Raw genomic sequence first — 17,809 nt, forward strand, 5'->3', positions numbered from 1 at the left:
TTCTAAATTGAATATAGGAATAAAAAAACATAGCATTCTCTTAAAAAAACCATAAACATACAAAGCTAAAACAAAACAAACAACCTAAAAGCTACTGAAGTATGTAATTTCAATGCGCTGACACTACATTTGGTAGCACCTCACGGCATGTTGAGTCTGCAAATAGTAAACAGACTGTTTTAATGAAGGAACTTCAAGTTGATTAATATTGATTAATTTAAGACAAAGAGTATTTTGTCATTTTGTCATTTTGTTTATTATTATTACTCACATTTTTGGCAAAGATATTTGATTCCTATCTAATTAAAATAACACATCTAATTAATTAAACAGCAATAAATGAAAGATGAAGACTCATACATAAATTATCAAATAATAATCGAAAAAAAAATTAAAAATAGTAGGGTTTCTACTTTCTATTTTAAAAAATGTGAACCCTCTGATTACGCGGACTCAAATTATAGTAAATGCATATTCTTTGGACTATTATAAACCATAATTTCCAATGTAAGCTCTAATATAATAATAGGGTCATGTATAAATTTATAATATGAAATAATATAAATATATAATTTAAAATAAATTGTCTTTCGAAATGAAAATAATATATTAATTATTGACATTTGAATCATAAGTTTCACAAAGAATATTAATATAACTTAGATCAATCATTACTATGAATAACAAAATGACAAAATAAAACATGAATGAATACTAAATTTTAAAAATAAGATTTATGATGAGAATGACAGATAGGCAGATTGCACAAGATGATAAAATAACGGTGAAGTTATTGACAGAATATTTTTTGCGGAAGCGCTTTGGTGAACAGACGGAGCGTGCTTTGGTGAACAGACCTTCCGCCAAAAAAAATTGTAGAGATCATATGCGGCGCTAGTGATGTGTGATTACGTGTTGAAGCTCAAAATTTGAAAAATTATGAGATGTGTGATCATGAAATTGGATGGATGAGGATCATTCCGCTCAAAAAAGATTAAATCCTGACCCTTGAAGGATCTAGACCTTAAGGTCCTTAATAAGAAAGGGAGATGAGAGATATCAATGTTAAAAAAAATGATATAACCAATGCGAGGAGCAGTTAATACAAATACGTAATCAACAATTTCAAATGAAGTCACGAAACACAGAGATAATTTACTTTAATATTTTTTTATTTTAGTTGCTAGTGGAACACAAAACACTTTGCATTAATCGATTTAGTTCTCAATCAAACATGGACTTAGTAACCGTGCCGCTTAATTTTCCGTTGATTTTACATTGCAGGCTTGCAGCCGAAAAATGATGTTTTATAAGATAACCGCGATCAAATAATTATTAAAAATTAAATAAAATTATAGATATAATAGATACTGCTTAATTTGATTTTATGTGAAAATTAATCATCCATGGAGAGATTTGAGAAAACTAAAAGTTCCATTTTATCATTATTTAATAAGTTGCTAAATATTATTTTAAATTGCAATATATTTGATATATATCCTATTTGAATTATAAAAGAACATTTTTATAATGAGGAGGGATTCATTTACAATATCTTATAGTTATAAACTTATAAAATCTTACAACATGATTTTTCAAAGTCCAAGCAATCGATTCAAACCGTTTAGCATGATCTCTATATTAAAATGTACTTGGAGATCAAATTTTATATTTTAATTTTATTAAGTATTCTACATAACTAGACCATTAAATTTTTTATTTGTATATTGTTGGATCCAAAAATAGCTTGGATCGCATATATCAGTGCTTAGAGCATCTCCAATTCAGCAATTGAAATTAATTGTTAAATAACAATTATAAAAAATTTAGAAATTAAGCGATTCACTCCTACATTAGTACAATCAACTAAACAATTGATAATTAAACACTTAGCCAACTCATCTTTAGAAAAAGATTTCTTATTAAATATTTTTTCCAATAATTACTAAATAAGCAATAGCCATATAACCCAGTAATTACAAAAATAATTAATACATCAGCATAAGCAATAACGGTTGAAGATGCTCTTAGAATGAGATACAGATTTAGGAGTAGAGGGTTGGAGGAAAAGAGTGATTGAGGTTTTTATTATGGAATGTGCAACGAGAGGAGTGCGTATCTCATATTTTGCGTGACCGACGTGTCAGGTGCCTATTCGGGATGACTTAGGGGCAGTATTATTTTAGCTTTGAGATTCGCGCAGAATCTATTGCAACGGTTGAGATTTTCCAAAAAGTCACGCAAAATATGAGATATCTCAGAGGATGCGAGGTGCATGAAGAATTCACATCCCCTCAGGTTACCTGACTGAGTACAATTGCATGGTTATTTTAGCTTGGCACGAATCTCAAAACGGACCCTACAGTCTCCACAAGAACTGAATTGAGTTTGATCCGGATGGGATTAATCTGGTCCGTCAGTTTTAATTTGCTCGAGTCAGGTACCGGGGAGGATAGGGATCCGTGCATGAAAAGAAGAATCGGCTAAAGTTGTTCTTCCAATGGAACGTCAGTGCCAGGTCATTTATGCAAGAAGGAAAAAAAAAAAAAAAAAATCCGTCGCTCGCACTCTCCGTCTAGATTTCCTCAGGTCTCTATCTGCACATCTCCGTCTTACCCATTAAACCCTAGCTCCTGGATTCCCTCCCCATCAGTTGCTAATGGACTTAGCTCCACTGCTCAGCCCCCGCCTATCCACCTCCGTCCCCTCCCCTTCTCAGCCACGTCTTTCCCCATTCTCCCGCATCTCGAGACCCACCTACCCCTTTCAGTCCAGTTCCAATCGTCGTCGTGGCCTCTTCTTGGGCTGTCGCGCTGAAGCTTTAGTTGCGGGGTCGCAGAGGGAAGAAGGGAACTCGCATTTGAGTGACAATTTGGATCTAACTTCATGGTTGCACCTAAACGGGTTGCCACCGTGTAAGGTGGAACTGAAGGAGAAAGATTGTAAGGATGGGAACTGTTCAATTCGATATGTTATTGCCAAGGAGGAACTTAAGGTCTGTAATCCTTTTCTTTCTTTCTTTTTTAGTTTGGCTTATTGTGTACCTTTTGAGCTTTGCTAAGAAATTGGAGGATAACAAACATGTGCGGTTGAGAATGCATGTTAAGTTGGAGCGAATTTTGATTTTAATTTCAGGCTGGAGATGTGGCATTCTGTGTCCCTAATTCATTGGTTGTGACACTGGATAGGGTACTGGGAAATGAGACCGTAGGTAATAAATTTTCGCCAACATTTTTTTCTGAACTATCCTGAATTTTTCAATTATTGTTTTATCCTTTTTTTATGAAACATAAATAATTAGGTGAGAAAGTTAGTAAACAAAATGATAGCTTTATGGTAATGGTCTCTCCTTTTTTTTGTGTTTTCTTTCTTTTTTACTGGGATAACTTTTGGTTTATGTCTCGGGGCTTGAACTTCTTGATGACAGTAGTGGCACAGGCACATATCAGTTGCATGAAATTTTTATTTTTGTTGTCAATTCACAAATGATATGAACTTGGAGTTGATGCTCATATGGTTTCACCATTCTTCATTTCACTTGTATTTGTTTTCACTTTGTTGAGTTACATACAGTTTATATCAAATTATCAATTAGCCTTTCTTCCAAAAAAAAAAAAAGGTTATCAATTGTCATCACCTTCCTTTTATCTAATATTTGGTGTAGCTGAACTACTAACAACAAATAAGCTGTCAGAGTTGGCTTGTCTGGCACTTTACCTTATGTATGAGAAAAAACAAGGGAAGAAATCGTTCTGGTACCTTTTTATTAAGGAGCTGGATCGGCAGCGTGGAAGGGGGCAATTAGCAGTTGAATCACCACTTTTGTGGTCTGAATCTGAACTTGCATACCTAGACGGGAGCCCTACTAGGGTAATATATAGTTTTTTTTATTGTTATTATTATTATTATTATTATTTTTGCTTATAATGATGCCTTAAGCTTGATATATTGTTTATCTACACTTAGTCTATCTCAGCATATCAACTCTTGTTTGATTGATTTAATAATTTTACTGGTGTTTGACTGTTGTAAATGTATAACTATGTAACTAAAATTGGCTTTAGGCCGAAGTGCTTGTAAGGGATGAAGGAATCAAGAGAGAGTACGATGAGCTTGATACAGTGTGGTTCATGGCAGGGTCTCTTTTCCAGGTTTTTTTTTCCCTTTGTCTGTAAAAATATGTTAAATTTGTATGTGCCTTTACCTTCATTTCCTTATAATTTGTTTTTTTCTTTTCACTGACCACAGCAATACCCTTACGATATTCCTACCGAGGCGTTTCCATTTGAAATATTCAAGCAGGCTTTTGTTGCTGTTCAATCCTGTGTTGTACATTTGCAGGTAGCAGTTCATTTCTGTACTGTAAGGTCCTAACATACAGGTATAGATACCAGAAAACCCAAACCAATGCTGATTATGGCTAGAATTTTTTTTTTTTTAATTTGTGTAATAAGGATAATTTATACCACAAGCTTTGATTTGGTGTCAATATAACCACAGTTGTGCAGTTATCATTAGATTCTTTAAATTGACCTGATTTCAGCTAATAAGTATTAATTTGTTCTCAATATCACAACTAGATACCCAAAAAAGAATAAAATAAAGATGTTTTTTTGTCATAGTTTTGTACCGATATCCATCGTGTAAACTTTGATGCCAAATTGACTGCCTTCTTATCTCCCAGAAAGTGGGTTGGATGTTTTTTATTCAATGTATCATTAACAAAATTTCACTTAATTTCTGATTTGAGAATAGAAAGTCAGCCTGGCAAGGAGGTTTGCCCTAGTTCCGTTGGGGCCACCTTTACTGGCTTACAAGAGCAACTGTAAGGCTATGTTAACTGCTACTGCTGAATCTGTCCAATTGGTGGTTGATCGTTCATATAAAGCGGGAGAACCAATTGTAGTATGGTAATTATCATGCTTCTTTCCATACATCATATTTCAAATTTAAACTACAGTTGAATGAATAGAATGGATTGTAGCATCATAATGTAATTGTGAAAATGAAATATTGCTGGTGCTTGGGCATCTTTGGTGCACTCCTGTAAAATCCATGGTAGCAGCTTTACGAAAGTTCTGAATTGCACTCCAGCTTCGGTACCTTTGTATTGTGTAGAAGTTCATTGATGCTGGTTCATCTGAGATTGAAGTATTTGGGTTCAATGTGCATATTCAATTTTCTGCCCAGTTTGTTTTTAGAATTAGGCATCACGATGTAGTCAACTAGCATATTCGGGTACCATCTCTGCAAACATCTGCACTAATACAAGTCTACTGTAATTGCACTCCTTGGTGTTTAGATATATTTCTTGCAAAATTGTATATAGGAAGCTTAAAATAGAAACTAAGGATGTCATGGATAATAGCATGAATACTTGTAGTTTGTCAAGTGTTGATAACCACCAGAATGATATTACCATTTCTTTTGCTGTTTGAGAGGTAACATCTTTAGTTATAGTCACCAGTAGGAATGGCTTGATATTTGTAGTTAGTTTCAGCATGGCTATGATTACCTGACTACTCTGTTTCAATTTCTGGTGATATTTTAACTCACTTCTTCAATGAAATTTTGAATATTAAAATATTTAAATGGAAAAGTGCAGGTGTGGACCACAACCAAATTCAAGGCTACTTATCAATTACGGTTTTGTTGATGAAGATAATTCATTTGACCGCCTCATTATTGAGGTAAAAGATTGATTATGCAACATTTGTTTGTTTTTTTCCCCCTCTTTTTTTGGCCTTTGAAAATAAAGTCGGACTAACACATCCTCTAGAAACCACAATTTGGGACTTACATTTTCTGATGGATAAATGAATAATCACCATTGTTATTGGAGCCAAATATAGTAGATGTATTTGACGTATAATTAAAATCGTATCTGTTTATGTAGGCATCTCTAAATACAGAAGATCCTCAATATCAAGAAAAGAGGATGATTGCTCAGAGAAATGGAAAGCTTTCTGTTCAAACCTTTCAGGTACAAAATTCAATTCTTTACATTTCTTTAAAAAATAATTTGCACAACTAAAAGTTGACTTATCTATATCTGTTTCTTCTTAGGTACACGTGGGAAGAGAAAAAGAAGCTATATTGGAAATGCTACCTTATATACGACTGGGGTATATATCAGATTCAGCTGAAATGAATTCTGTCATTTCTTCTCAAGGCGCCACCTGTCCTGTAAGTACATCAGAGGATTTATTTTTTTACCTGCTAAATGTTGTTCCTGAAAAATTGCCCAAATTTGTGCAGTTTAACTAGTATCAACAATGGCAGCCTAGATACATTTAGTTGTCTTATTCCAGAAATTGGGGTACATTTTTCATTGTTGTTCTCATTTATTGTTTTTCTTTATTGTAGGACCTTTTAGGCAAATTGCACCTACAGTTGCAGTAAAATAAATTTTCTTAATGTTTCAATTGTCCCCCCAGATGCAGTTGTAAATAGCATTTAATAGTATATATATGTTGAAGCAAAATACACATGTTATGTCAGTGTAAGTTCTCTTGAACTAGTATGAAGCATATTTCTGATAAATTTTGTTACTATCAGGTCCTTTATGCTTGACTCAACATCTGTCCTGGCAGTTTTTGTTGCTATTTTCAATAGCCCAAAAATGTTTGATATTGGTTTGAGAAGTGATAATGCTAGGTGTACTTTGCAATTGCTGTGCAATATGGGTGCAATTAGTAAAGGCCCTTAACTTGGGAGGTATCAAAACTTGCTCAAATATCTTTTCAAATTTGATTTTAGGTGAGTCCGTGTATGGAACGAGCAGTTCTAGACCAACTTATTGGCTATTTTGAATCTCGCTTGGCTGGTTATCCAACATCATTAAAAGAGGATGAAGACTTGGTAAGCAATGAAATATCTTCTCGGGAGTTATATTGTTGAAATAGATTCTTGTGCGTGATCCCAGGATTACAACATTGGACTAGGATACCATTTTTAGTTGGTATATACTTGCGAGTATTTTCCTATTCTAAATTTTCCACTTGTGTCTTCTTTTGGTTTGCTTGTGCTTAACTTGCACAATAGAGGGTGAATTAGAACTTTGTTAATTCTTGGTCAAGTTTGATTTTGAGTACTATTGAACAATGTGAGTTGACTTCATTAGGGTTTGAATTAACTAGGTTACATGGTGATGATATGTGGATGTCCAAGCAGCTAATATACCAGTCTGATATTCGAGTTTTTTGTTTTTTACCTACTAACTAATATTTTATTTTCAGTTGGTTGATGATAATTTGGATCCAAAGAGGCGGGTGGCGACTAAGCTTGTTATGTTAGAGAAGAAAATGTTGCATGCTTGTCTTAGAGCTACAAATGAATTTATAAATGACTTGCCTGACCATAGTGTCTTGCCATGTCCTGCTCCTTATGCTCCTCAATTAAAATAAGATGGTAATAGATATTGTTAGCACTAAGCTGTTAACCAATCATTTTCTCAAGGGCTTAGGCACTTAGCTGACATATGTTTTTTATTTTAGATCATTCTTAATATTATTTCTGTTTTGTTTCAAATTTCTTCCCTTATGAGTAATCTACCATTTAATAAGCTATCAAGTGTTGATCATCAGGCTTTCTGCTGAATAAAAATTATCAAAAAGAAAGGCATGTAGGATTTCATTTATTTTCCGAATTTCATTTCTTTATTGGTATATATATCTAAATTTTTTGTTGCACTTGTAGGCAGGGTTTCTGCTGATCCTGGAGTCATGGTGCTATATGATCTTTATTCTGGGAATAAGGTTATACAGGTCAGGGGATAGCAGTGAAGCTACATTAGTTTGATGTTTTTCTCTCCAATTGTACATCTTTGCATAATGGTATGCTCTGTTTAATTTTTCGTATTTTTTGTTGGGATAGATTATATTGATAACAAAATTATTTGACAACCGTGACAACTGGCATCAAACAGTTATCAAAACAAGAAAAGTACATTACGTCTTCTGTATAGTTAAGCTAGATTGTGTATGAAATCCGGTGAATTTTGAAAATTGATTGATCATCAGTCAAGTTGTTTGAAAAATTAAAGGTTAAATTTTATTGGCACTTGATCCATGACCAAATAATTCTCAAATTACATCAAATTTGATAAACAACTTATTTAAACTATAGAGAACATATCAACAATGTTACTTTTTTATTTTAATATACTTTTTTGTCGATTGTTGTGGTTGCCAAATGAGTTCTGTTGTCAAAATATATATGCCTTGCCCTTTTTTGTCATTGCTAGTATATAGAGGTGGTAGAATTAAGCATTATTAATTTGTTATCTATGTGATGTTATTTTTGCAGAAACTTTAAATTTTGTCACTCTTTTCTAGAAGACAACTTTCAGATACTTTCTAGGTTAAAGAAACCCTCTTGAGAGCTTGTGCAACTCATTTCCGCATTCACTTCCGAGTAGGGAGTTGGGTCTCATGCTTGGTCATTTTTTTCTATATCGTTTAACAAAGTTCGAGTCATCTTGTTGTACATATACTCCCATTTGGTTTAATAATTCATATTTCTAAATTTCGCTGTGTGATAAATGTGTAAATTTACAAAGCAGAAAAAGAATTATGGATATGTCATCTTTCTTTTCCATTTAACTTCCCTATATATATCAGTTACGCTCACATGCTCATCTGGTGAGCTTATAAAGTATAAACACTGGAGTTCTATAATTTTGTGAGAGCACTAATAGTTTACTTTTTCAAACAATCAGGAAAAAAAAAGCTAAAGCTCAAGTAACAAAATTAGTTAAGATAAAAAGTATAACAATTCTAGGATCTAGGAGAAATAAAGTGTTCGCTTAATAACCACCTCCATGTAGGGGTGTAAACGGTCGGATACGGATCGGATAGTGGTCTTACCGTATCTGTATCCGTTATAATTTTTCGGATACGGATACGGATACGGATAGTCTCGGATATAGATACGGATCGGATATTAAATGTTACAGATATGGATTGGATATCGGACGGATACGGATATTTTTCATAATTAGCTTGTTAGTTACAAAACATCTATTATATTATTAAAAATATTAGTCACTAATTATGTCATAGTGTTATATTGTTCATCAAAATATATATCTATATGCAATTTAATAAATTATTTGTACAATATACAATTTAATAAATCAATTTAAAAACATATATCACATTTATTGTGGTTTAAAGTATAAACGGTCGGATACAGATAGTAAAATGCATTACCGTATCCGTATCCGTTATAATTTTTCGGATACGGATACAAATCGGATAATTTAAGTACTTTTTCGGATTCGGACGAAATCAGATATTATCCGATCCGTTTACACCCCTACCTCCATGAGTTGGATGAGTTGCCACACTTGATACAAGTGCTCATGTTCTACTAGAAAATCCTCCATCACAGTGAATATTTAGGGGATACAGAAGAGTTTATACTTATTAAATGAACATCCAAGTTGTCTTTTAGCAGGTTGAATTATTAATTAACGGACTGTGATTTTAATATACTAATCAAATGGTTTAGATGCCCATTAGACCTCTCTGTTTTCATAGCAAAGTTAAGCGTCCATCCATGCCCCTTGTTTCTCATTTATTGAGCAAAAACATGCCATACTCCATTCCAGTCTTTGCAGGGCATTTAGAATTTTTTTTTTGTGTGCGCACAAAAATAAAGATCATGTAGTTATGTTATGCGCATGATGTTTTATTTTGGTTTTATGCATAAATTTAAGGATTTTCCTGTTAACTGAGCCACTTTTCAATTTTCTACAACAAAATGGACAATTTTGTAAAAGGTGAACTGATATCACCTTATTAGACCTATTATTTCGACTTGTTTCCATACAAAAATCTATGTTTTGAACCAACAAATAGTGTCTTTTACATTGAATATCCATAGAATGTGGTATTGCTATATTTTGGTTCTTACTTTGCAGGAATCAGGCGAAATCGGGCAAAAATCAAGCAAATGGCAGACTTCAGGAAGATCTGATGCGAGTCGCATCACCCATGATGCGGGTCGCATCAAAGCCCAAAGCGACCTGCGATGCGACCCTCACTCCTCACTTGAAGACCAGATGATGCGAGTCGCATCCACCTGAAGCGAGTCGCATCACGAGTTGCCGCCCAATTCAAATTGAACCCGATAAGCCCCAAGTCAGATCCGTTGCCTATAAAAGCAGGTCCTATGCCAGAATTTCGAGAGCTTTTTCCCCCTTACATTCCAGATCACTTAGAGAGCAGAGATCAAGGGAGAAAAGAGAGATTGGAGATCGCTTGGAGAAGAAGAGAAGATTGCAAGATCATCTCCAATCCACCTTGGATCTTCGAGCTTCATCATGATCTGCCTATTCTCTCCCTCTTTTATGCTTTCTTTTACCATGCTTGAGTAGATCTTTAGTTCCTAGAGTTAGGATGTAGTCTCTAAACTTTGTTTTTGAATTGCAAGTTGTTTTGATCTAAGTTTGAACTTGTGTGATTCTTTGTTTGAGTATTCATTTGATTGCTTGATTTTGATTGCTTGATTGATTTTTGATTGTCTACTGTTAGATGTCTATAGCATCTCTTCTAGTAATTTGGTCTTGATGTTTCTTGCAATTGTGATTGAGTATTTGAGGTAGATCTAAGATCAATAGTAGCCGAGAGGTGAACTTTCCATTATCGAAATGTTGTGGATACTTCTAGCAAACCAGACAATCAATTTAGGTTAGATACCAGTAGGTAAGAGCTACAAGTTGAAGCCTCGCACAAGAAATCAACTTAGATACGAACACATGTCAGCTCAGCTCGAGGACCAAGCGACCCTCATCAGAGATGATGCGAGTCGCGTCATATGGGTCGCATCAGAGATGATGCGAGTCGCATGACAGGTCCAGAGAGGGCAAAGTTTGGGATGAAACCTGAAACCCTGGGAACGCCCGTTATCATTGTTCAAAACCAAAACCTTTAATTGCTTTCATTTACTGTTAATTAAATCGTCACTTGAAATTAGGAAATATAAACAAACCAAACCCAACATTTTACACTTCTAGTACCTAACTCATATTAGTAGGAATTTAGAGTCGAATTATACCGTCCCTGAGGATCGATACCTTATTTTAACTCGATCCACTAACGAACGAACTGTTATTGATCGAGTCACGAACGAATACCAAGCGGGCCACGAGCCACGAGCTTTTTTGCCAGTCCTAGTCTTGAGATTGGCAAACCTCTCTTCCCTCTCTCCTCTCTCCTGTATCTCAGTGCGATATGAAATTTCTTTTCATGAATTGCTAAATAAAAATAATAGTTTGCTCCGCTTCCCTCTCTCTTCTCCCAACCCTTGCTTTGTTCCCTATAAATAGTTTTTCTTTGCTTCCCATGCTTCCTTTTTTCTCCTTTGCCCTTTTATTTTGGTATATCGTATTTATCCATCCTCCTCCCGCACAACCTTCTCTGGGGATCCACACCAAGTCATTGACAGGAGAATTTCATCGTGATTCAGCTCCAAATCTTCAAAGGTTTTGTTGTCATTTTGATTAATTATTTTGTTTGATAAAAGGAAGCTGCTTGCATTTTTTTTTTCTTTTGGGAATTTAATAGTTAATTTTCTGTTTAATCATTCCATTTTTATACTTTTGTTTCAATTTCATATTAGCCGTACTCCTTTGTTTTTCTTGTCAACACTAATTTATTCCCTTTTATAATCCACAACTTCTAATTAAACCACTGCTACAAGAAAAATAAAATGTCATTTGATATTTGTGAGAAAAGATAATGTCGATATTCATGACTTTCTATAGGCATACGCTTCACCATTTTTAAGTTCTTCTTTGTCAGATTTTTTTAATATGTAATTTACAACTAGACCACTAATTCATTTGGAAGTTATCTGCTCATCCCTTATATCCACACCTTAATATATTTGGTCTAACCATAATTTTCCATCCATCCAAAACAGATCAGCAAAATTGGGCGCAAATGGAAAATGGTATAAAGAAAAGTCCATCTTCAGATAAAATGGATTGTGGGATGAAAAAAACTCCATCGTCCCTCTTCTCCATCACAGAGCTCGACGACTTCTACTTCTCACATCTCAGCAGAACCCCACGGCTAAATATCGAAAGAAAGATATCCCTTGACGATTGCTCTATTTCAGGAAACCTTCGACAGGTCGATAGTCATGAGAGCATATCGCCAATGGGTGGTCTTGGGCATAAGGCCGGGTTTGATACCCCGCGTTCAATTTCAGATAACGTGTTTGAGCCACATCCAACGGTGGTTGCTGCCTGGGAGTCACTGAGGAAATCTATGGTCTACTTTCGGGGCCAGCCTGTTGGTACAGTTGCAGCATGCGATACTGCAACAGAGGAAGCACTTAATTATGATCAGGTATAATTCAGCATTTACTGTTGGTCAATACTCAATATAGCAAGCTTACTGGTATGGTAATGTGGTAAGATGACGCAATTGATTTCAGAGTTGGCAATGAAGCATATTAAAATAGAGGGAAGTATGGTCCGGAATTTCTGGCCACAATCCTCTCTTCCAATTTGGGATTTTCTGTATTGGTCACGTTGTGCTGTTACAGCATCCGCCTTCCCTTGTTTTCTTATTATTAGCTAAAATGTAATGTTTAAGCCCCCAATGATTCAAATGAATCTATGTACGAGATGAAACTAAACAAGCAAAAGTGGTCCAGTCTGCATCATCGAGTACCGGTAGCAGTCAAAGACTTTGTTCTTCTGATTGCTACACTTAAAAAAAAGCAACACTCACATATATAATTTAAAATTGAAATCAAACCAGGTTTTTGTGCGTGACTTCGTCCCGAGTGCTCTGGCCTTTTTAATGAATGGAGAGTATGACATTGTCAAAAACTTCCTCCTTAAAACACTCCAGCTGCAAAGCTGGGAGAAGAAAATCGACCGGTTCAAGCTTGGAGAAGGGGTGATGCCAGCTAGTTTCAAGGTGTTGCATGACTCGAACAGAAAAACTGACACCATCTTGGCTGATTTCGGAGAGAGTGCAATTGGCAGGGTTGCACCGGTCGACTCGGGTTTTTGGTGGATTATCCTCCTGCGTGCTTACACAAGGTCTGTTAGGCAACTTTCCTTTTTATTCGCAGTTTGGCAGAAGAAAATTGTTCTTTGTTCTCTTTAACATGCACCCCCTTCTGTGTGTCTTTTTGTTCAGAACTATATTATGCACAAGAATATTAATGATAGAAAATTATAAAATTAATAAGAAAATTAATGATGGGACCTTAGATATTTGTAGAGGTCTTTGGATCTCTGCTCAATCAAAGATCAAGTAGATAAGAAACAGGGACTTCATTACTTGAGCTATGTGGTGTGATTTGTAGTCGTGCATATTTGTTACGAGAATTTTGTTAAGAGAGAAAAAAAAAATTATCATATAACAATGCCAGATTTAAATCTACACTCTGCTATAGGCTGCTATGGAAATCTGATTGTATGGTTTACAATTTTATTCTAGTAAATTTCTTGCTTATTGGTGGTAGGTATGCAGACCAATCATGTGCAAGAATTTTGAAAACTAAAACTAAATGAATATCAAAAGCAAAGGGTAATTTGAACTGAGCTCAGAACCTCTTACTCAATTAATATAATTTTGTTGTTAGGAAAAGCATATTTTTATTTTTATTTTCCTTTTTTCTCTTAACAAGATCAACGGGTGATTCAACCTTGTCAGAGACGCCAGATTGCCAGAGGGGGATGCAGCTTGTACTATCACTTTGTTTGTCTGAGGGGTTTGATACTTTTCCAACCTTGCTGTGCACTGATGGTTGTTGCATGATTGATCGCCGCATGGTATTATCAGCACAATAATTTTTTTATCCTCTCAGCATATTGTGGTACTTTTTTATGCTTTTTTTAAAAAGTAGAAGTTAACCTGTGGATCAGAATTACAATTAAATATCTACTTAAATAATCATTATTTTTTTTTGAAATTTTTTTTCTACTACAAAAACCAAAATACATCCAGTGTTATTATCTGAAATACTGCCCAGTCATTATTTGCAGTTTTGGCCAGTTCAGTGTGTCATACTTTATCCTTCTTACATGAAACTTATTTCGCATGCAGGGCATTTATGGGTATCCCATAGAAATTCAATCCCTTTTCTTTATGGCACTCCGTTGTGCATTGGTGATGATTAAACCAGAAGGAGAAGGTAAGGAGTTGCTGGAATGTATCGTAACCCGTTTGCATGCCTTGAGCTACCATATGCGCAGTTATTTTTGGCTTGATTTCCAACAACTCAATGTGATCTACCGGTACAAGACGGAGGAATACTCTCACACTGCAGTTAACAAATTCAATGTCATCCCCGATTCAATCCCTGACTGGCTTTTTGATTTCATGCCAAACCGAGGAGGTTATTTCATAGGGAATGTTAGCCCATCACGCATGGATTTTAGGTGGTTTGCTTTGGGAAACTGTGTTGCAATTTTGGCTTCTCTCGCTACTCCTGAACAAAGTCTCGCAATAATGGATCTGATTGAGGAGAGGTGGGAGGAGCTTGTGGGAGAGATGCCACTTAAAGCATGTTTCCCAGCAATTGATGGACACGAATGGAAGACTGTAACTGGTTGTGACCCCAAAAATACTCGATGGAGTTACCACAACGGAGGATCATGGCCAGGTTAGTATCAAGTATCGATGGGGTACGACATTATATTGTTTTCTTGTGGAATGTTGTGTGCTCTTTTTTGCTTGAATTGTATGTCGGGAAAGGACCAACTTTCTGCTTTTTCGAAAAGTTCCAATGATATTAGTGCCCTTACTATTATGTGTTTACTCAGTTCAACCCATTTATTCTACCTTCTTCAAAAGAAATATATAGGTTTGTGACCTATTATAGACTTAGTGTGTTAACAGATATCTTATAAAGGTCCGAATAAGTCTGAAATTTACCATATTTTTTTTCAATGCAGTCCTTTTATGGCTGCTGACGGCTGCTTGCATCAAGACGGGTAGACCACATGTTGCCAAAAAAGCAATAGACCTGGCAGAGAAAAGGCTGCTGAAAGATGGCTGGCCCGAATACTATGATGGCAAACTTGGTCGGTACATCGGCAAGCAGTCACGCAAATATCAGACATGGTCTGTTGCCGGTTATTTGGTGGCTAAGATGATGCTCGAAGACCCATCAAATCTTGGAATGATTGCGCTAGAGGAAGATCGGGCTATAAAACCTGTTATTAAGAGATCCTCCTCGTGGACTTAAATGTAGCAGTGGTAGATTCATGTCAAGGGATCATCCTCATGGAAGGAAGATGCGTTAATTAGATTAATTGATTATTCAGCTGCTAGATTGAGTCTGGCCGAATGGATTTTTTTTTTTTTTGTATTTTATTTAGCATCTGGAATTTGTGGGTGTTTGCGTGCAAAGTATGGAGTAGCCTCCTTAAATTTTGTTTGTTTCGCTGATATAATATGGGCGAATTTCATGTATCAAAGTTTCAAACTTTCAATATTATGTATTCCCCCTCCAAAATTAGTAATTACACATAGTTGTTCTTAAAAATTGTAAAAACTCACATATTTGTCCATTCCATCATATTTAACGTTAACTTCATATAAATTCTCATTTTACTCTTCTTTTTTCCCTTTTCTCCTTTCCATTAGAGTTTCCGTTAATTTATCATCAGCAACAGACAGTGTCGTTTGTCATTTGGGAATTCGTCTCCTCTGTCGGAGATCCAACAGCTGGATTTCACTGAGCCTTGGGGCGAAAACGAGAACTATCTGCGCAAGACCCATCTTATGAGATCGATCGATTGGTAAGCAACGGAGTTGCTTCTTTCAACTTTAAATTTGCTCTCTCATGCTACTGATGGCATTGTTGTGAACTTGTGATGTCTTGGTATTGTTTTAATGTGGTGGTACTTTGCTTAGTGTTGTGTTGTTTTGGTTATGTCGTTTGCACTCTGTTATGAACTTGCTTATTTTGTTTGCATCTCTGGGGGTTAGCAATTTGTTTGCTGCTATTTTTGGATTCGAGTAGCTGCTTCATGCAAGCTCTCATTTTTACAGGGCTGTTTTTGCTTACCAGGGGTGTAAGTTAATGTTTTTTCTTCAATGAAGATGGGTCTATGGCCTTTTTAATCAAAAATATAATCTGGTACCAATTAATGATAAATTACAAACCCAAGTGCCAAAACTTTCTTTATCAAGACATGCTTTTACTCTGGATAAAATTATAATCAGCTCAACTAATTATTTTTTTTTTCTGGTCTTTACTCAGCTCGTGGTATTGGTTGGGGACATTTGCTCAATAACCTATTTGGGTCTGTAAAAGTAGTAACATTACAAATTGCCGAAATTTTTATTAATAGAAAATTAATTAAATAAATATTCAGAAGAACGAATGTGAGTTTTTTCGAGATATAGGAAAAATGTGATAATGTATAACGTCCTCTGACGTCCAGACATCCATATGATTCCCATCACTCATTCTAATTTCCTTTTCACATGCCTGGACGTGATTATCAATCACGACCAGGAATATTTTTTTTTTTAGTTAATTAATAATTGCAGTGATTAGTATCGCTAAGTCTGGCCGTGATAGTCTATAACGTCTAGAGGACGTTATAAACTATCACGTTTTTCCTATATCTCGAAAAAACTCAGATTCATTCTCCATTATGGATATTTATTTAATTAATTTCCTATTAATAAAAATTTCGGTACAAATTGCAGCAGCCAGAAGTGCAAGCATTCGATTCTCATTATGCAATAATTTCACATTTATCATTATGCAACTGCATTTCGTTCAAACTTTCTTAATTTGATTTCTATGACAAATTCCAGAAAAAGATGGTGTTGTCTATTAGAAAAATATCTATTTTTTTATTTTGTTTCAGTTATCCTGTTATTGATTCATTTACTATAGTTCAGTGGATCTTCACAAAACTGTTGGTTTCTATTAAGTATTAACAGTCAACACCCACCTGCTGCTTATAAACGTATGTTAACAAGCATGGGGTGATATCAGGACGGATTTACTGTAGTCCAGAGGGAGCAACTGCCTCCGATTTTGTATTAATTGAAAATAAAATAAAATATAGAGTAATGATTTTGTCCCCCGCCTTCTAGTCCCCTAATTGTCCCCCGCTAACTGTTAAAGTCTTTTCTCCTAACTAAAACTACTCAAAACAAATGCAACTCCTCTTCTTTTGTCGTTTTCTTTCATCTCTTTGACCTTTTCTTTTCTCTTCCTCGCTCCTCTTCTAATCTGACTTCCCTTGCTTCTTCATCTCTCTTCTTTCCTCTATATCTAAAATAAGCACATGGCCGCCACCACCGCCACCCGGCCAACACCACCGATGGACGTTCTTCATGGAGAACACTTCATATCTCTGCTAGTGGGGCCCACTCGCATCTACTAGCAGCAGCACCGGCTCTCCGTCTAAGCCGACTCGGCCTCAATCAACAGCGCCAGTAGTCGCAATGACTCCTGCTAGCGAGAGCACTTTTGTCAGGCTTAACAACACACACACACACACACGCTGACGAAGCAAGCAGAAGAACACCAGATTCGACGAGGACAGCGTGGTACACCATCGAAGAGGGTCCATGCTAGTCCAATGAAGGCCGCTAGAGTGAACGAGTTTCTCATCCGGCTTTTGTGAATCTGAACCCGTTAATCTCAACTTCTTCACCGCCCGACCCACATCTACCTCATCTGCTTCTACAAGGATCTGAAACCGAAAGAGGCAAACCAACTCAAAAGAGAAGATGATTGACAATGAGCACAATATAGTTATTGCACCATTCAATGGCAAATCGGGTATGTCCACACGAGATCCACATAC

General features: G+C 35.7%; 2 protein-coding genes across 5 annotated transcripts; both read left to right on the forward strand.

The window, feature by feature from the left end:
- Positions 1–2,523: 2,523 nt before the first annotated feature.
- LOC144545807 (Rubisco methyltransferase family protein) lies at positions 2,524–8,598 on the forward strand. 4 transcript variants are annotated; one of them, XR_013508593.1, is made up of 13 exons: positions 2,525–2,995; positions 3,136–3,211; positions 3,665–3,870; positions 4,065–4,151; positions 4,249–4,341; positions 4,756–4,910; positions 5,606–5,690; positions 5,897–5,983; positions 6,067–6,186; positions 6,760–6,861; positions 7,239–7,410; positions 7,699–7,835; positions 8,308–8,598. XR_013508593.1 is itself a non-coding variant. In XM_078294378.1 (12 exons), exons 1-11 carry the CDS (start codon positions 2,660–2,662, stop codon positions 7,404–7,406), a joined length of 1,515 nt encoding a protein of 504 aa, XP_078150504.1. In that variant the 5' UTR covers positions 2,525–2,659; the 3' UTR covers positions 7,407–7,410; positions 7,699–7,970. The 4 variants fall into 4 exon arrangements, 2 of the variants coding, with proteins under 2 accessions (XP_078150509.1, XP_078150504.1); XR_013508598.1 differs by having other exon boundaries at positions 8,340–8,598; XM_078294378.1 differs by lacking the exon at positions 8,308–8,598 and having other exon boundaries at positions 7,699–7,970.
- Positions 8,599–11,221: 2,623 nt separating this feature from the next.
- LOC144545799 (putative alkaline/neutral invertase D) lies at positions 11,222–15,479 on the forward strand. The gene is made up of 6 exons (XM_078294369.1): positions 11,222–11,488; positions 11,929–12,359; positions 12,777–13,063; positions 13,657–13,801; positions 14,076–14,634; positions 14,927–15,479. The coding sequence occupies exons 2-6, from the start codon at positions 11,949–11,951 to the stop codon at positions 15,217–15,219; spliced, it is 1,695 nt and encodes a 564-aa protein (XP_078150495.1). The 5' UTR covers positions 11,222–11,488; positions 11,929–11,948; the 3' UTR covers positions 15,220–15,479.
- The last annotated feature ends 2,330 nt before the right edge of the window (positions 15,480–17,809 follow it).

This window comes from Carex rostrata, chromosome 2, assembly GCF_964058835.1.
Source record: "Carex rostrata chromosome 2, lpCarRost1.2, whole genome shotgun sequence".
Lineage (NCBI taxonomy): Eukaryota > Viridiplantae > Streptophyta > Magnoliopsida > Poales > Cyperaceae > Carex > Carex rostrata.